Here is a 20,471-nt window from a genome sequence, read left to right on the forward strand (position 1 = left end):
AAGGAATTACTTTATTTTACCAGACATATTCATGGAATGGCTTTAGTTAATGTTTCTTACTTTATAGTTTTTAAAGTTATTGGATACACTGGGTTTATCCAAGTATGTTAATGCCATTGCTTTGCATTGTAAGCAATGTGAGAAAAGACTTTTTAAGTATAACAAATGATCCTTCTAGTGTTCATTCCAGAAGATAGCAAAAGTGGGCAAGTGGCTCTTTTACAGTAAAACATTGGGTCATTTTCAGAAAAAAAGAGGCCAGTATGGCAGTGTGATGGAAGTCAATTTTAGATAACTGGAGATATTCAACCAACAAATAAGTTCACCTCAGATTATTATACACTTCATAGGTTCATTTTTGGGCGAGAGGTTTACCTCTAATGAATAAAACAATATTAGCAGATGTTGGTTATTAATAATGGCAATCTGCTGATTACAATTGTCATTCATTTTGATGATTCAGCTCCACTAAAAATCTCTTTGTTCTTATGGAGGTCATATCCCACCAAGGCCCACAGACATTCAGTTTTCCATTTTACTCAAATTTCTCCAGGTTTGCCGGCTGTGTCCATTTGTTTTCAGTCAGTCAGCGCATCTGTAATTTATTGCAGGGTCAGGGGAAACGAATGTGTCCCTTGCGGCACTGCTGGAAGTTTCCTTAAGTTGTTTTGATCCAAAAAATAGTTTTCTACGAATGGTCAATGCCATTGGTGCTTTAAATAATGAAAACTTGTCCGAATACAGAACTGAAAATAATCTGGGAATTCAGAGATTGGCCTCTGGAATACTGTGCACCCTCAGGCCCATATTCCACACTTTTTGGGTACCATACATTTTTGTATATTAAATATCTGCGCCAATAGGGTTTGTAAGTCTCGTCATGTGCTCCTGAGATTTCACGAGAATGGGTCCTAGTCTACCATTCAAAAGCATGGAGACTTGTCATTAAGAGAGTGTTGAGTTCAGTGTTGAGGGCAAAACATCTTTTTGTGTAAAAAAATACCAATAAAAAATAACAAATATCTATTTTTACATGATAAAGGTATTAAGAAAAAACATAAAATAGAAGATAAAGCATTGTTATACCACGTTTCAATTACCCGGAAGTAAACAATAAAATGCAGATTGGTCTTCAGTTTTCAATACATTCTACGTTGTAAATTCAGGTAAAGAAAATGAAACTAGAACGAGACTTACATACCCTATGGTGCAAGGTTCACAGCCTGGAATGAACACTGTCCTTCTTAGGCTTTAGTGTGGTACATTGTAGGTTGCAGGCTTGATCCTTGGTCAAGTCACACCAAAAAGCTCTAAAAAGTTGGTAGTCACTGCTTCTCAAGCAAGCTTGCAATATTTAAGGGGATAGAGTGAAGACTGGTTGGTTTGAAGTCAGAATGGTATACCTACATGTACCTGCAGACTGATGCTTCTATGAGTTTGCACAACAAAAATTTAGCTCAGAGTGTTGGACTACTACAAGACAGTGTCTGTTGGATTGGTCAGTCGTTCTCATTCTGAAATTCATCAAATATCTGCCATAGGACATTAAACCATAATCAGTTTTAGGTTTTGATAAGGTGACAAGCAGAGGCTTTCTCATTACAGATGTTATGAATTGGCTATGATGCAGTCAAAGTAATTAAAAAAACATATTTACAAGACGGGCAGACCTGTAACACTGTTAACATAATATAGGGTTCACAACAAGAAAATAATTAAATGGTATCATTAATTTATTCTCTGGAATACAGGAAGATCATTTGATGTTCTCTTTGTTTATGAATTGTAGCCAAGGTGGGTTATTCATCCAACTTTCCTTAAATTTCCCATGTCAATTTGTAGCGTTTTTACAGGAATTCGCTTCATCCCCTGTAACTTTTCTCTTCAAGGGCTTTCTGGGGATAGCCTCATCAATGTATTTCAGCATAAATGTCAGTTTTATGTTTTTAAATTTATGTACTACACACTTCTTGACTGGTGATATATTGAGTGACTGCCAAAAAAACCAGAAGTAATTCTGAATGAAAAGATAAAAGCATCAAGAAATCAGCACTTATTACATGCATGGTCAATTTTAATTCTAAAAATAGTAGAATACATCTAGAAAACAACAAAAAAGTCACAATATGCACATAGCGTATTTTCATTCTAAAAATTGTCCAATGCACCAACCTGACATCAAAACAAAAAGGTATAATATGCAAAAAGCGTATTTAATTCTTGGGTAAGGGTTAAAATTTCTTCGGACCTACAAAACTTAGAGATATATCGAACTGCAATATTTTTTATTGGTCACAGTCCATCAGACTGATGTAAATTTCAATAACTGATGTTGGCCTCTTCAGTCAAGTACAAAATATATCAATCATGTCAAATACATATACGTGGATTGAAAAATGATACTAATTCACCATACTGCTTTTGAAATCTCGTGGGTAGACACTGAATCAGTTGACATTTTGGCTTGAGCAATATGTGTTTCTTATGAATGTACATAGCTTACTTGTAGCCTGTTTATTTTATTGGCAAATTGGAAAATATATTTCTAGATATCAAATCTGGTATTCAAGTGATCGTCATTTCTGGTTATTCATCATTATTAGAAGTTCTGAAATGTTTTTGCTATATTACACACACTACATTGATGATTTCCAGTTGTCCATCCTCCTGACTCAATGACTACATTTTGTCTTTCATGAACCAACATATTTGTCTCCATGAATCAGTCAAACATGCCAAAGGTATAGAATTAGTGCCTTACTTTTTGTTCATGTAAGAAATAATTACAGATATGCCTTCAACACCTGTCAGTTACCTGTCACCTACTAAGCAATCAAAGAAATATTCCTGTTTGTTTACATGGGCAATACACATTATGCCTAGGGGTCTAGAATAGCATGTTATAAAGACTAGGATCAACATTTATCTACATACATGTATAAGATCCTCAGTCAGGACATGGGAACACCATTTTCAATTTTACAACTTTTAAGTAAAATGTGGAATTTGTATACTTCCACTTCTCAAGTTCACATGTACAGTGTACAATGTACATGTATGTAATACATGTAAGCCTTTCTTTCTCAAACTCTTTATATTAGATGGAAAGACCACCTTTGCATTAAGTTCTTATGATAAATCATACCTACGTAAACAAAAATAAATAACCTTTAATGCAAAATGTGCTTTTATAAAATGCTCAAGACTATGCAAAGTTTGAAATCCTTGAAATATAAGGGGATAGCCATCTTGCAGAACTCTCCTATCTGAAGGAAGATCATAGTCAGACTTTATTGATTTTAACCAATAGCTTCCGATTGGCTCGTAACATCACTAAGTCAGTTTGGTACTGATACAAGTACTGCAAAATAATATGTAAACAAAGAATATTCCGTAAATATTTCTATGATCCTGTTTATTTAACCACCAAAACATGATGACTTTTCAAGCTTACAATTGCGCAAATGATAAAAGAGAAATGTTCTAAAAGTTTTTTTTACCAGCAACACGAACATTCTTCTGAAGTCATTGAAGTAGCCATAAGATTTTCTTTACAAATACTAGCCATCTGGCTGCAAATCCCATTGTTCATCAATGATGTCTGACATATGCTTACATGTTGTGCCTCAATTTCCTCTTCTATTTATTTTGGGTTAAATTTATAGTGGGAAAGTCCCAAATTTGCGATTTCTTTGGGCATCGTAATCAATTACATGTATCTATTTACTTCCACTTTACAAACCGACTTTGTGACATCACAGTTCAACCGATCATGGTGGCACCTATAGGAGCGGGAAATTCAGATTTCCTAATTATATATCTCGATTAATTAATTAAGAAAAGGAAATTATTTTGTTTCAGTTTAATTTTCATGAATATTTAACAGATTAGTTTCGATATTTATGACTTGCACAAAAACATTGTCTTCTCCTTTAAGAAATTTTTTTTTTTTTTAATTGGAGTCCTGAGCTGCTCATTTGCTTTTGTTAGTTTGTACATGTATGTATTATTTGATATTTTAAATAGTTACTTTATGTTCTTTTTTGTGTATGTCCGTTTTCTATGTCTGGTCTTTGTCCCAGGATTATATTCTTTTGATTACCGCTAGAACCTTGGTTCCCTTGATTACTCTTGCTCAATAACTCAGAAATACTGCCACAAATTCTTGTGGAATTGTTTTGTTTTATTTTTTTTACTGAAAAAAGTTTGCAGTCATATAATGGTTTAGCACTGTCGTTGTCCATAGACTTTTGGTTTTGGTGTCATAACTTGAATATTAGTTGGTTGATTTTAATGAAATTTTATAACAGGGTACTAATAAACCACAAAAGGAAGGTTGGTATTGATTTTGGGGTTATGGTCCCAACTGTTTTGGAATTAGGGGTCAAGAGGGGTAAAAAAATCAAGCATTTCATGGAACTTATAACTTTATAACTTGAGTGAAAGCATAGGAACATATATGATATTGTTTCACATTATATAAGCCACGATAGTCAGACTGGTATTGATTTTTTTGGGGTTAGGACTTCAGTATATTAGAAATTATGGGCTAAAAAGGGGGTCAGAAACATGCATTTTCCTGATGTTCAGACAATAACTTGAGTATAAGTGGCTGGATTTCATGTAAATTTTACTACAAGGTGCCATAGCATTTAAGGAAGACTGGAATTATTATTTTTGGCTGTTAGAAGAACCTAGTAAGAATTAGTGGCCAGAAACTATAGGTGTCATTCCCCAAAGGAAGGTTTGGTTTGATTTAAGGTTATGACTGGAACCACTAAGGAATAAGGGCCAGGAAGTCCCCCCTGATTTTGGTCAGATATTTATCCTGTGTCTAATCCTAATCAACATTCAACACTGTATCAAGTTTGAATGGTGTCCATACTTGTCCCAACTTTTCATGGTTCAACCTCTGCAGTCATATAAACTGTGCCCTGTGAATCATTTCATTATTTCGAGTTACATGTATTATTACAAAAATGGGATGATTTTCTGTTTTCGGACTAACTTAAAAACTCTTGCAGTAATGTCAATTGAGATTTATAGAACTTTACTCATTATAAAAGGGGTTTTCCCTGCTGCAGAATACATGTACATGTAACTTGAAAACCCTTTTTGTAATTTTCATGCGACTTTGATGAATTGTTTCTTTCTATCAATTAAAGCTCATTTTTTTATTTTATTTTACACATGTACATGTATTTATTATCTGCTGTAAGGAATGGTAGTACATTGTCCGTGTCTCACACTGCCTCGTATCCCTGCTTCCATGCTTCGATGTCTGGTTTAGACAGATGCCCAATTTATTCTGTGTTTGGTCTAGACAGATTTTGCTGTTCATCTTGATTGAACCCTATTTGTGTTTATCTGGTGTAATATCATTTTAAAGTCACTGCAACATCATTGTGATGATGATTTCCCTTAAGAGTTCATTTTTTGTACAAGTTGTTTAAAGATAACTTTCAAGAACTAAACTTCTTAGAGTTGAAAATAACCAATCTGTGTTCTTAATGCTTGCTGTTATTCACATCTGTCACTCAACCTTGGGAAGGCTGTTTACATTATAACATAATTTACATATATCTTAGTGTACTAATAACTTATTTTTTTTGTCAAGTCCAAAATCTCAGATGTAAATAGTTGTTAGACTAAAATAACTATTGTTCTGATCAGATCAAGCCTTGTTTCCCTTTTTTATACCCTCCCTTTACTAAAAACAGGAGTTACATCGAATGATATACATGTACATTGTATATAGTGATCATGGTGTCCATCTGCTCATTTTTATACCCTTGTTACTTTGTTTGCAGAGGATATATACATGTAGGTTTCACCCTGTCCATATGTCTGTCTGCAACTATTTTCTAAGCAGCTTGCAGTATTGTTAGGAAACTTTATGTGAAGAAATATAACCAAATGAAGATGTGCAGGAATTTAAGTTTGGGCAAAAATTGTAGAAATGACGGCTGTTGGACTTTTTTCAGCAAAACTTGTTCTGATGTGTTGTCCACAACTCCTCCTCAACAACTTACAAGATTGTTATGAAACTTAGTTACATGTTAAATTACCATATTAGAATGTACATGTACATATGCCAGTATTTTATGTTTTTGCAAAAATTGTAGAAATGATGGCTGTTGGACTTGGGTATTATTATTGAGCAAATATTGGGTCTGATGTGTTGTCTGCAACTCCTCCTTAACAACTTGCAGGATTGTTATGGAACTTGATAGAGTGTTAGATTACCATATAGATGTGTGCATTTTGTTAGGAATTTATGTTTAAGTAAATTTACAGTCATATTGATAATTCTGTGATTGTGTTTTCAACAACAAAAAATAGTACTGAAATCTGTTTGGAGTAGAATGTTTCAGAATCGTTTGTCAAAAGTGCTTAGTCTATCCCCCCATAAAAATTGGGTCCAAAATGAATCGTATGTCCATACTGGTCCCCAAATATACAGGGTTCAATATGCTGCGGGGGGTATTAGGGGCAATGTTTAGTTTGTTACAGTTTTATGGTCAACTAGTCTACATGTACTTACATGTATGTAGTAATGCAATACATTGGGATTTGATTTCAGATTGAAGCATTTGCTGGGCCTTGTTTATATTTTGACTATACCTCTATGATTTTAATACAAAATTTTCATAATATTTTTTTCTGCAACAACCTTTATGTACCTGTATATCCAGCCCCACTTGATTTTTTGACAGAAAGGATGATTATGGGATTATATGGCCATATGGTTTATGGGGGGATATCCTTGAGTAAGCTTTGCTCAGTTTTTCTAAATTTATATCAAGGAATGGCGTTAAAGATTATCCTATCGCCAGGGACAAGTGAAACTAAATTAAAACATTAACTAACTTGAAGTTCAATTATACTTCCCCAGAGGACAAAAAGTTCGATTATTTTTGCCCAGACGACAACCAAATTTCATTCTTTTTTTCAACATCCATTTACTACATGTAGATTTCAATTTGGGCAAGTAGAATTTTCATCAACTTCTCCAATAGGACAAGTTTCATAAAATGTTAACATTATACCCTGATCCTCTTTTTTTGGTCATTAACATGTACAATGAGAACCGTTTAACTTTGTGACAATTGCACTGTACACATATATAACAATGAGAACTGTTTAACTTTGTGACAATTGCACTGTACACACATATATATATATATATATTTTTTTTTTTTACAAATCCATGTATACATCTTAATTGTATTGTGGTTTGTCAGTCTTTACTCATCTTCTAAATTCTAAGGTATTGGACTGATCATTTCTATAACTGCATATTGGTTATTACAGAATCACTAGTCAGGTTGAGGATTTAAAAATAGAGTAATTCTCTAATGTGTACTTTTAGCTGTATATATGTATTGACCCCTTGTATTTCATATTTCTGTTGTAATACAGTTATATACATATATTGATTTGGCAGTTGTTCAAGTATTAGTCTTGTATCGAGATCACTTCTAGCTTGTACATGGAGAATATTGGTTTTCATGGTGGATGACTTTTTTCCATGGTTTATTTTTTGACATGATCTGTTTGTTATAATTTTAGATAAGTTGATTTATTTTTCAATGTACTTGACATTTATTGTGGTGTACCAGTACTAAATGGCTGCTTGGCAAATGTCCCTTTTATGTGTAAAGCTTCTTAGGAACAGAACAGGCAAGGAAGGGAGAACAAGGATAATATTAGATGGTTAAGTGTTAACCCAGGTTAAATGATGGAATTCAATGAAAATCTACTGTCAACTTCATGTGTCGTTATTTAATTGACCAGCACCCTACAGCATTACTTTCAACATGTATTACCTGGTACCAATGTGAAAGGGCCCAAACTTCTGAAGTGATCACATACTGACCATAGTGTGAATATCCTATTACTCCAACGATTTTCAGAAATTTAGCGATAGGGGTAACAGAAAGGCCAAAATTACAGAGACAAAAATTAGCTGTTGCCCATGACTACTTAACTTTGAGCTTAGCTACCAAACTTTTGGGAGAAATTTAGTTGAACATATAGAAAATATTAAACAAAAATACATATGCGAGTACAGAAATTACAAGTGCAAGAAGTCGCTAACAATATTAGTGACTAAAAAGTGACAGAGAATGAAAATAAAATTCTTTTCAGACCTATCTACCCTATATTTTTCTTGCTGGTAGTAGAAATCAATATTTTAATTTTTTTTAGTTTATTGGTTTTTTTTTTGGCCTTACTGGCATGTGGATTATCTGGATAGAATGCTGTGTAATGTATTTCTGGATGACTCTAACCATACAATAGTGACAGTCTAGCAGTTTTTTTAAAATTTCTAAATATGAAATTCTGAATAAGATATTTTGATAGTCCAGTTCCAGAGAAGGTCATAAAAGTTGTCCTACTGTCGGCATCAGGGATGTACATGTACATGTGTACCTTTATAAGGACTGCAAAGTTTTTCCTGTACATCAAGGAATGCCCTATAAATCTTCACTGTAAAGTTCATCTTGCATGTGTGTAGCTGCATGTGTAATTACCAATAATTTGCCATTCCTGAAATACACTGAAAATTAAAAAGTAACAAAAGAAAAAGATACATATATGAATATCAGTGTTTTTACACAGCATGCATACTGACTCCCCCATCCACAGAAGTAACTTGTCATACACAAATACTAAGTTGTGTGGTACCGTATATTTTGCTGTCCTACTGACCATCCTAAAACTAATGCTGTCCTAATTACCACCCTGTAGCTAATGCTGTCCTAATGAATACCCTGTAACCAATGCTGTCCTACTGACCACCCTGAAACTAATACTGTCCTACTGACCACCCTGAAAATAATGCTGTCCTACTGACCACCCTGAAAATAATGCTGTCCTACTGACCACCCTGTAACTAAAGCTGTCCTAATGACTACCCTGTAAGTAATGCTGTCCTAATGACTACCCTGAAACTAATGCTGTCCTACTGACCACCCTGAAACTAATGCTGTCGTAATGACTACCCTGAAACTAATGCTGTCGTAATGACCACCCTGTAACTAAAGCTGTCCTACTGACCACCCTGTAACTAATGCTGTCCTGTCCTACTGACCACCCTGAAACTAATGCTGTCCTACTGACCACCCTGTAACTAATGCTGTTCTACTGACCACCCTGTAACTAATGCTGTCCTAATGACCACCCTGTAACTTAATGCTGTCCTACTGACCACCCTGTAACTAATGCTGTCCTACTGACCACCCTGTAACTAATGCTGCCCTACTGACCACCCTGTAACTAATGCTGTCCTACTGACCACCCTGTAACTAATGCTGTCCTACTGACCACCCTGTAACTAATGCTGCCCTACTGACCACCCTTAACTTAATGCTGTCCTAATGACCACCCTGTAACCAATGCTGCCCTACTGACCACCCTGTAACTAATGCTGTCCTACTGACCACCCTGTAACTAATGCTGTCCTACTGACCACCCTGTAACTTAATGCTGTCCTACTGACCACCCTGTAACTAATGCTGTCCTACTGACCACCCTGTAACTAATGCTGTCCTACTGACCACCTTGTAACTAATGCTGTCCTATTGACCACCCTGTAACTAATGCTGCCCTACTTACTGGCCTGTTAATTGGTCAATTTAGTCTGTTGATATCATTAGCCAATATCTTTGATGATACATGTATATGTACCTGTACATTATTGTACATGACAACTGACAGCTTTGTACAATAACCTGTTATGGTTAGATCTCTTATATCAGTCAACATTGAACAAAATGAAACGTTTTAGACACAAGCGACATTTTTGTACATTGAATATTGTGGAGAAAGCAAGAAGTGATTGTATCAAATGTATAACTATCACTATGTCAATGTGACTATTATAATTGTTACTGCATCTGTTTCTTGTCTTGTAACTGTTAGTTTACCATTAGTGTTCTTGTCTATAATAATTACACTGTCTTCTTACTGTTGAAATGATGGTAATGTAAAATGGTCAGACTGTGTTCGATTCTGGCTTGATTCTGGCCAAATTCTTATCCTGTGTCAAATATCTAATTGTAATCAAATTTCAAAGCTGTATAAAGTTCGAATGGTGCGTCTGTTATACTTGCCAAAACTGTTTGGGGGTTCAACCTTTGCAGTTGTATTAAGCTGTGCCCTGTGAAGCATTTTATTTGGCTTTGCCTTAAAAAATTCAACTTGTAGATTCTATGGGGAGAATAGTAATACTTGTTTCACTTTTGGCATGTCACATGTTTTTTCTTTGTTCCATGATTCCACTGTTAGTATCCCTATGGTCTTGTCATCTATACTCCCATGTGATGGTGTATCATTATATGATCCTATAAAAGATTATAAACAGCTAATGGAATGGAATTAGTTGAATATAAATTCAGTATTGATATTTTACAGTCTGGTCTAAATGGTTGACTATTTTACTACTGCATGTTATTGATTATTGACATTATGTAATATTTACTTGTGTGTTGTTATTCATCTCTTGTGTGTCATTCCAGTGCTTAATAACCTTTTAAATTATTGTTGAATCATTCTGTTTTTCATTGCAGGTTCAACATATGCACAGATGAAGAAATAAATGGAAAAAAAGAGAGAGCTTCTGTAGCCCTGACATTATTACCATCATACTATCAGCCATCAATTAGTTCCTTGTGTCAATAAAACAGCTCAAACAAGATTCTTCCTTTACTTTAACATGGATGCTTCATTTTCTTGTCCCCTGTAGCATTGGATGTCTGTCCATCTGAATGGTCTTGGGAAATCATTTCCTCCTTTGAAACTGCTGTTCAGATTCCTTCCATGTTCAATGGGATTTATTATTGTACATATCATACTACTATTTTGACATTTTAGGAGTTATGGGAGTTGCATATATGTATGGTCGGTAGAAGTGAAAATTCTAGCTTTATCAATATTAGGTGCATCTCCTCTGAAAACCATTTCTTCCATATTTGGAGTGATCATGGAAGACCTTATGAACATATCTCCATAGAAACTGCTTTTGTAGGATTTATATTGTGTTGAAGTTTTTATGTTCATAGTGACTACCGTTAGGGCACTTCTGTATTTATTTCATTTTCAAGATTTCTAAAAAATACATGAATACCTTGTAGATGAATCTCCTTCTGCTTGATGCATTACTGTTTACTAGGATGTACTAGTATGTGTACTACATTGTTTTGTATAGAGCAAATTTTATAAGAGTTTTCAAGGGTTTTTTAATATGCTAAGGGTTGTTCTATTGCCAATGATAGTTAAAATCAAGTCAAATTATGCTTGTTTGAAAGATGACCAAGTTTTCTTTTTTACCGTCTTATGTTCAGTTTGGGCAAGTTCCCTGAACTTTCATTTAAGGCCCAATAGGACAAGGTTTACAAAATGTCAATATCATATCCTGTAGTAGCTAATGATGCATCTTCTCTAAAACTGCCTGGCAATTTGATTCTGTATTTTGTAGAATGCATTATGAAGTTCAGCTGTGCATACTACACAACCATTTTGATGAAACATTTTTATATGAAATTTGAGATTTGGGCAGTAACTTCGAATGGGGATATATAACTACTTGCAGTAGTAGTTTTTTTATGTGCCAATCTTTGTATTATAATGTACCATTGTTTATCAATCTGTTGGTCCATCCTTCACACTTCAAACAAGAACTCGACAATGCACTTAAAAATACTGTTCCTTTCCACTGATTTTCAATTTTACCATTTTTGTACATAAAAAGGGGGACATTTCCCTTTTCAAATTGATCTCATCTTCCATATGTTTTGGGATCAAATGCATATTATGGTGGCATGGTTTTTGTTTTGTTTTGTTTTTTTTGGGGGGATGGGATATAATCTGAGCATATGTAAATATTACTACAGGCTTAAAAGAGATGGGTGTATAATGCAGTGGCGGTACAGTTTTTTATTGAACTGAGAAATATCAGTCAACAGAACACTATAGTATTATTAGTTAACTCCTCCTTTTAATTCTGTTACAATATGATATTGTACCCCTATTTTATCTGGTTGGAGTACTGTAGTTTTGTAATTATGTTTTGTTTTGGCTATGGCTGACAACAATAAGTTATCAATTGAAATTGTACAGCAAGGTTGCATACCAAAGAGGAAAGGTGGGGATTTACGATGGGGTTGTGACAGGGCCCATTTAGTAATTATGGCCAAAAAGGATCGTATTCATTTATTTATCCTGTGTCAATTGTCTTATCTCAATAAAAAAAAATCGAATCTGTATCGAACATACTTGTTCCTACTTTTATTTGACAAAAAAAGTTCTTATGGATGCCGTCGAGGACTATGCAAGAAAATGGATAAAACGAGAACAAGAAAACTGATTCTCTGTCAGAGTGGTTAAAGGCCGTGAGGTCTTTAATTTTGAAACGAATGAAAGTTTTAAGTAGGTCAATGAGTGCCAAGGCTACATCAGTTTTCAAAGACCCCGATGTAGCAAAAACATTGTCTACTATACATGACAAATATGTTGTCGTACCAGCAGACAAAGCCCAAAACAACATTGTTTTTGTCAGCAAAACGTTTTATATCCAGTGTTTATTATCAGAGGTAGACGTAGAAAATAATAGCAGTGATAAGACCTATAATGCTACCACCCTCTCCAAAGAAGAGATTGTGGAAAACCATAAATCTGTGTTATCCTCTTTTGGTCTCTCTACCAAGGACGATGATTGTGATTTGCCGTCTATGTACTGGATTCCTAAACTTCACAAGAATCCATACAAACAAAGTTTCATAGCTGGATCTACAAAATGTACCACCAAACCTCTTTCAAAACTTTTAACTTCTATACTCACAATTGTCAAAGAGGGTCTGCAGTCCTACCACAACACTTGTTACTCCCGTAGTGGTATTAATTCAATGTGGATCCTCAAAACTTCGAAAGATCTTTTGGGGACAATCAGTTCAAGACTATTATCTGAATATAATAGCATTAAAACCTATGATTTTTCAACACTGTATACTTCTATTCCCCATACTCAATTAAAATCCCGACTTAAAAACATTATGCATCGTTGTTTTTCCAAAAAAGATGGTACACCTAGATACAAATATATAGTTCTTGGTAGAGATTCCTCATACTTTGTAAGAAATAATTCCAAATCATCTTCCAAATATACAGAGGAAGATGTTTACAAAATGCTGGAATTTTTAATCGACAACATGTTTGTGCAGCGTGGTGGACGTGTTTTTCAACAAACGGTCGGCATTCTTATGGGAACAAATTGTGCTCCTTTACTTGCTGACCTATTTCTTCACTTTTATGAGGCTGACTTTATAGCTGATTTGATCAGAAAGAAAGAATATCGTTTGGCTAGATCCTTCAATCTCAGTTTCCGCTATATAGATGACGTATTATCTTTAAACAATCCTAATTTCGGGGATTTGATACATCGCATCTACCCAAAAGAACTTCAGATAAAGGATATTACAGATACTTTGAAGTCAGCCTCATATCTTGACCTACACTTAGAAATCGATGGTAAAGGAAAACTATCGACCAAACTTTACGACAAACGTGATGACTTTTCATTCAGCATTGTCAACTTTCCTTTCATCTGTGGCAACATCCCTTTGGCTCCTGCGTATGGAGTGTTCATATCACAACTCATACATTATGCCAGAGCTTGTCGAAACTACGCAGACTTTTTGTATCGCGCTAGAACTCTAACAAATAGGCTTCTGGAATAGGGTTATGTTGCTACAAGATTGAAGTCATCACTACAGAAGTTTTATGATCATCATCATGAACTCGTGGATCGTTATGATTTCAACGGGTCATAGTTTGCCTTTCCTCGTTTGTCTACCCCGGACTTGACTTTTTATGAGCAACTCGGCGGGTGTTTCTAGAAAAGCAGAGGACGCTTACCCTACCGGTGCACCTGGTCCATACTCCCAGTTTTTAGTGGAGTCCGAGTTACTCATTTACTTTTGTTACTTTGTATGTATGATTTTAGTTACTTTATGTTCTTTGTTGTGTGTGTCTGTTTTCCATGTCTGGTCTTTGTCCCTGGATTACATTCTTTTGATTACCGCTATAACCTTGGTTCCCTTGATTACTCTTTGTGGGCTCGATCTCAACTTTTGTATCAAGCTTGACAAGATATTTATCCAATTTAAGATTTTCAAGTTTAATAAAAATATGACCGCAGTAATTTTGGGGAAAAACGTTAAGCTGTGTCAAATATTCAATCAGAACCCAATTTTAGTTAAGGACCAAGCTTGAATATAGTGTCCATATACGTGCATGGTTTATCCTCTGCTGTCATATCAAACTGAATCTACAGAGCATTAAATAATTTTTTGTGGTGTCAGTATATTTTTTTATGTTATTGTATCAATGAAAACATTGAACCTAAAAAAACAAATATAAAAGAGATAAACACATAATAAATAGAAAATAAAGAGAACCTTAGCTATTGCACTATGTTATTTCCTACCAGAGATGTTGAAAGCTTTCTGGTCCTCGCTATTAAATGACAAACCCAACAACTGTTTCTTAACTTTGACCATCTCAGAAGGGGCCACTCACTAGTCCGAAGCTCAAGTTTGTATATAGCAATCCTTAACAACTTGATGATTGATATTAAGGTTAGATTACAGCAAATTACAGATAACAATTTTAATCTTCGTTCTGAAAACAATTTCTCAAAAGAGGAAATCTTACATAGTCTTTAATAAGAGCGCCTGTTGTTCTTCCCTCAAGATATTTGACTTTCCGTCCATCATGTTTATTTCTCGTTTTCTCCATTAAATTGGGGGATCTGTGAGGTAATGTTGATTAATGTACACGAGTAAACGATTTTTGGAAACTGAACTGTGTTGCGAGAAATCATGCGGGGTCCATTGTTGTGGTTGGGCAGTAGAATAATTCTGATGAAATGTTGAGTCAGTGCAGTATAGGCTTCTATATGTGGATACTACCATAATAGTTTTTAGTTGAGTGCTCCGGTTTAGTCCATGCAGAGATAATACCGAAAACACAAGGAAGTGATTACGAGAAAAAAACTAAATCGCCACGTATTAGTTAAATAAGTTTATAATACTGTGGCTTACTTTGTGGGTTTCATCTGTTCACATCAGTCACATTATTGCTGTAAATATGTAAATCATAATTACGGGTGGTAGACAACGGCCAATACACGATATCTGCATACAGGTGGGACAGGTGTTTTTCTACTAACAATACACATCACTTGAATATATTTGTCGCACCTATCCATTCAAGACTGACATATTTTTAAACCGTTGTAATCAATTCAATTTTCAACGTCCAGTTGTACGGAAAGCACGCGATTTTCATGTTAAATTTTGGAAGGGGTACGTACGATTTTGTCAATTTCTTTTTCTAAGATATTACATTTTCATGTGAGAGTTAGGATTTTGTTATGTATTATCGGGAATACAAAGATCCTGATTATTTATGTTTCCCTATACATTTGTACCTCGTTTGATTCATATGCATTGTTGAAAACAAAGTCCTAGGAATGACAATGATATACCTTGAAACTAACCTCTAGTATCTTCCTAGTAGGCAAAAACATCTGGCAATAATCAAGAGGACAAGTCAAAAGAAGGAATAAAAAAAGCATGTACGTTGCAAAACCAAAACGAGTTCGTTTCAATTATACACAAATGAACGAGAATTGTAAAGTTTATCCACATTCGAAACAGAACATTTATGCTAAAAATGCACTAGAAAATTTTAGTGAGATGGGACAATAATATTTAAGAAATATTCCTTTTCTTCAAAGTCTCATATTACAAGCTTGTATGACCAGTCATTCATGAATGAAAAATTAAATGTGGGCGTTACTTCAAGAACCATTGGTTTTTGAGCCACGCCTCCCAACTTTCCCGCGTTTTGGTCGCTTTACTCAAATAGTATTTTCCATGGGCAGACTGAAATAGTTCGATTTATGTTTTTTGTATGTACTATAAATAATAAACTTGTATGTAACTTATGCAAATAGGACTTTTGATTTTAGCATTGTAACATTTTGGATACTCTTCTACTATTGATAGCATGTAATAACACAAATGCGTAAATATGACCTTGGGTTTATCAGTCTGGCGGACTAATTTATCTTATATGCATATCAATGATGCGTATTTTCTCTGAAATAGTCATACCAAGACGTTTTGAGAACAGTTGCCAAGTTGTCACCCAAATTGGACATACTGGATATTAACTATTCGCATAAAACTGGTAAGCGATTATTAAAGTACTTACTTATAACCATATTTTCAAGGTCCTGACTTAACCTATAGTATCTGTAGTATACATCAGATATTACAGTATTAATCCGTCTCTTAGATCAACCGTAATTTTTATAAATAGCTAATGAGGAGACGTCAAATGCCTTCGGAAATGACAAGTAAAATATTATCTTTAAATGAATTGGTAATTATTCGAGTAACTTTTTTTGATAGTATTCGCTAATAAGGACATGTTCACAAGGAAATTTTCAGCGTGACTTCTTTGTTTTTTGAGTTATTTCATGAAACATGGTAAGATGAAAAGTAGGTCAAAATGCCGGCTCACGTGTACATCCAGCCATGTCATGATATAACATACTGTACTTTTTTTCTATTTTATTGAATGAAGGTAGAGTTTCTTTACGGATAAAAAGTGATGTTTTTGTAAGAGCAAATCCTTGTTGACGCTGTCATTCGACGACAATGCATACTTAGCACTAAAATCACGAATTCCTCGTGCCGTTTAAAAGTGGGCGGGGCACCTGCCAATTTTTTTTTACGTCAGTTGTTGAGGCAATGTCATTTAATATTGTAATTTTTACTTTTTAGCGAGGATGGCGAGAATGTGCAAACAGTGTGACATGGATAATTCCCATGTTCTACAACATTGTATGTATGAACCGGAGTATGCCTCACCAGCTTCACTTCCAAGTGATGATATATGGAAAAAATTTGAGCTGATTCCAACACCTCCACGTTCTCCAGAGAGGGAGGAGCCCTTCGAGATGGATTTAGGATTGGATTTAGAGGATATGAATTTTCCATTTGATGCTAATTTCTTTGAAAGTGAGGATTTCAATCCTAAGGAAACTTTTTCCGAGTCTCCTCCGTCACCAAATCTTTGTTCCAAGCTCATTCAAGATTGCATGTGGTCAGGCGATAATTTCTCTAAAACAGAACAGGATAAGATATCTACATCATTTGATATGAAAACTGTTGATCCTATGGCTGTATTCCCATGTTCAGTCAATAACTCCTCAAATACGCACAGTATCACAGGATATTTAAGTGAAACCAAACTTCACAGCCTTGGCACTGAAACCCCATCAGATTCAGGTAAGTTTTAGACAGCTTTTCATTAACAATAGTCAAATCTTACTAAATATTTTGAACAAAATGAGGTGTGAGCTGTTGGAGGCTTGTATGCGCAAACCAAATGTAGACAGTTGGGTACAAATTGAACTGTTTTACTTGTCAGCTCTCATCAGTTACACACTTTTTTTTTCATACCATCTGCTCTTGTTATATCTTTAAAAAGAATGTTCTAAGGGAGATAAATCAAGTTATAATTGTGATATTAATGTGATATCAAATTGTATTTCAGAGGAAGAAATTGATGTTGTTACAGTTGAAAAATTGCAACAGAATTCCACAACTACAGGACCTACTATCAACAAATCAAATATACAGACAAGGAGCACAGTGAAAACACAAATTAAGATTGAAAAGAACAATGGTGAAAAAGTGGAAATAATTCCATTGAAAACAACGACTTTAAAAATTAGGGTTGAAACCCCAGACTTGCACAATTATAGTTTACCTCATTCACATCAGCCTAAGCGAGTGCGGTCTTACCCTGTGTCACCATCAAACTCTCCATTACCTCAGAAAAAATCCAAAAAGGATCTTAGTGTACCAGACTTGAAACGTGTGTGTCAAAAACTTCGAGCAAGCAAGAGCTCTTCAGACTCTGAGGAATGTATAAGTGAAGGGGGTAAACGGACTCAACATAATGTTCTTGAAAGAAAACGTAGGAATGATTTAAAGTTTAGTTTCTTTGCTTTACGTGACAGTGTTCCAGAATTGAACAATCAGGAACGTGCTCCTAAAGTGCTCATTCTGAAAAAGGCTGCTGACTATGTACATTCTTTGAATACAGAAAACAGGAGACTTGAAAATGAAAAAACAACTTTGTTAGCCAAACAACAGAAGTTACAACGGACATTAGACTTGCTACAAGATTCAGATTTTTTTTAGATGTGCAAATTAGTTGTACTTTTATAGGGCAAGGTTTAATAATGTATTTCTTGGTCAAAATGAATTGCAACTTCATTGCTGATAACATGTTTTGACTAACTAATATGTGGGTTTCGCTGCAAATAGCTTGTTAATATTATTATACCCAGTTTGTGTTCAATTGATATTTTTTTAACCCTGGGACCTATTTTAGGGTGTGTGGCATTTGTATTTTGCAACTACTATTAATAGCATTTTTTTTTCTATCACTGCCAATATTTTGACTATTAGTTTGAATATTTATTTGAACATTACCACAAGTAACTAGACAATTCTCAGGAATAGAGAGATATCAACTAATCAGGAATGGATTATATCTGGTATGGCTGTATTTAATACTGTAATTGTTTTGCTGCTACATGTATTTGTACTGCAGGTTGAAGAAATTCCATGTGTGTGTTATATTAGTTGATATTTTGTTAGGTTTGAGAAATATTTTAACATTTGTTGAGTCTTTTTTGACAAGAGTTTTTCACATTATTCACTTTTGTTTGTAGTATAAAACTGCAATAAGCAGTTGTTTGTTTTGTTAAGTTAGCTTCAGAGTATATCCATTTTCTGACCAAGTAAAACAGTCTGTAATTCTGGTAATCTTTTTACTTATTGATTTTTTTTCTTACTAGACTAGTTTTAACAGTGTTAGAAACTGAATTTTTTGTCAACATAGACCCATCATAACTTCACATAGACAGCACTGTACATTTTGAAGCAACTTTCACCAATTTCACAATAGACCTGCTTGATTTTACATCGACTTGGTCTGTAGCTCTACTGCTTACTTTTTTCACTGTTTTAACCAGAATTTTAGACTAAATTAGGATGGTTAAGTGGGGTTGATATAGATCAGATTTGTCTTCTTACCTTGAGCACAGAATTTGTTTTTACTTGGCAGATTTTGCAATGTTTTATTTGTTAAGTACATGTTATGAAAGATTTAAGTAATCATTAAAAGTATGTCTATCATATTTAAATAATATAATAATAATAATAATACAATAGATGCAAATGGAATTTTACCATATCTGTGCACCTGATCCGCATCAGCTCCTCATTTTCGAATTGTGTAGTCTAAGTTTTTCCTTTGAAACTCTGTTACTTGTTACTGAAATATATATTATTATTATTACTATATTATTATAGTGATTAAAATTATGTCTATCATATATACATATGTGATATTACATAAAAATTAGTGCTACTCTAAAACTTACATTTTTCTATTTTGTGTTTACATGTACTTTTTAAAATTGTCTGAGTTGTAAATAACTTTCTTTCTGAGGCTATTGTTCATTTACAATGTTTTACAAACTTAATTTTGCATAATTCTACATGTAAATAAGTAAAATTCTAAACCAGACTGATTTTCTGAAACAAAAATATCATTTTAAATTTGTCTTTTTTGTTTACCTGCAAGGTACAAGTTTGTAATCCATTGAACTTGATTATGGTCTGTTCATGAACAGCAATAGGAGAAGCTGTCATTTTTTATGCTTTATGAAATGAACTTTTCACAAATGAAGAGAATTAAAATATTTTGAAGCTTTATTTGTTTATGTTTATAGATTTGTCTGGAAGTTTATGCTATAATGTTCAGTATACATGTATTTCTCATAAGGAGCAGAGTCAATACAATGATTGTTTTAGCAGACTGTCATATATGCAACACCCATCTTACCTTAAAATAAAAGGCAGTTCTAGGGTCATGACATTTCATTCAATTTCATGAGAGATTGATATTTATCAATTAATGCCAATATATGGTGTTCTTTGACTTGGTCATTCTGGTGTCTTAAAAATTCACAGTAGTTGTCATGTTTGAAGAAAAACAAATAACAGTGTTTGAGTTGGGAGTTCAATCCCCTCATTCACAGCTTTCTTACACAATTGAAGTACATTTTGTATATTGACTAAATTGGTTCCATATGTTTTTGCAAAATAAGAAATACAAAAACCTGCAATATTCGCCACCTTGTTCATACATGTAGTGCCATTAATCACTGACTTCAAAAGTTACATTAAGGAAAAATCGATAGTTTATGTTTATCGTCTAAGGAGATTTTGTGTATTGCTGATTAAGTATGTCTGGTATTTAGGTCAGCAGGAAGTTCTGACGTATTGGCGGGAAAACTTCCGAACAAAGAAAGGTTA

General features: G+C 34.2%; 2 protein-coding genes and 1 long non-coding RNA gene across 15 annotated transcripts in view; 2 read left to right on the forward strand and 1 right to left on the reverse strand.

The window, feature by feature from the left end:
* The window catches only part of LOC148630267 (uncharacterized), a 31,262-nt gene extending 16,771 nt beyond the window's left edge, over positions 1–14,491 (forward strand). For all 12 annotated transcript variants that reach the window (XM_088564514.1, XM_088564522.1, XM_088564531.1 and 9 more), the window contains one exon: positions 10,575–14,491. In XM_088564514.1, coding sequence (XP_088420640.1) covers positions 12,420–13,739 — 1,320 coding nt within the window. In that variant the 5' untranslated portion in view covers positions 10,575–12,419 and the 3' untranslated portion in view covers positions 13,740–14,491. The remainder of the gene's footprint in view (positions 1–10,574) is intronic.
* On the reverse strand, positions 8,174–14,829 carry LOC148630268 (uncharacterized). 2 transcript variants are annotated; one of them, XR_015919245.1, is made up of 3 exons: positions 14,489–14,622; positions 10,237–10,349; positions 8,174–8,553 (listed from the first exon to the last, which is right to left on the reverse strand). It is a non-coding gene; the product is annotated as an uncharacterized LOC148630268 (long non-coding RNA). The 2 variants fall into 2 exon arrangements; XR_015919246.1 differs by lacking the exon at positions 14,489–14,622 and adding an exon at positions 14,716–14,829 and having other exon boundaries at positions 8,174–10,349.
* Positions 14,830–16,135: 1,306 nt separating this feature from the next.
* On the forward strand, positions 16,136–19,868 carry LOC148630269 (protein L-Myc-1b-like). Its single transcript, XM_088581032.1, has 3 exons — positions 16,136–16,235; positions 16,857–17,363; positions 17,632–19,868. Exons 1-3 carry the CDS (start codon positions 16,151–16,153, stop codon positions 18,282–18,284), a joined length of 1,245 nt encoding a protein of 414 aa, XP_088437158.1. The 5' UTR covers positions 16,136–16,150; the 3' UTR covers positions 18,285–19,868.
* The last annotated feature ends 603 nt before the right edge of the window (positions 19,869–20,471 follow it).

This window comes from Perna viridis, chromosome 1 (assembly GCF_037379345.1).
Source record: "Perna viridis isolate PV_CMFRI_1.1 ecotype Kerala chromosome 1, ASM3737934v1, whole genome shotgun sequence".
In the NCBI taxonomy this organism is placed as follows: Eukaryota; Metazoa; Mollusca; class Bivalvia; order Mytilida; family Mytilidae; genus Perna; species Perna viridis.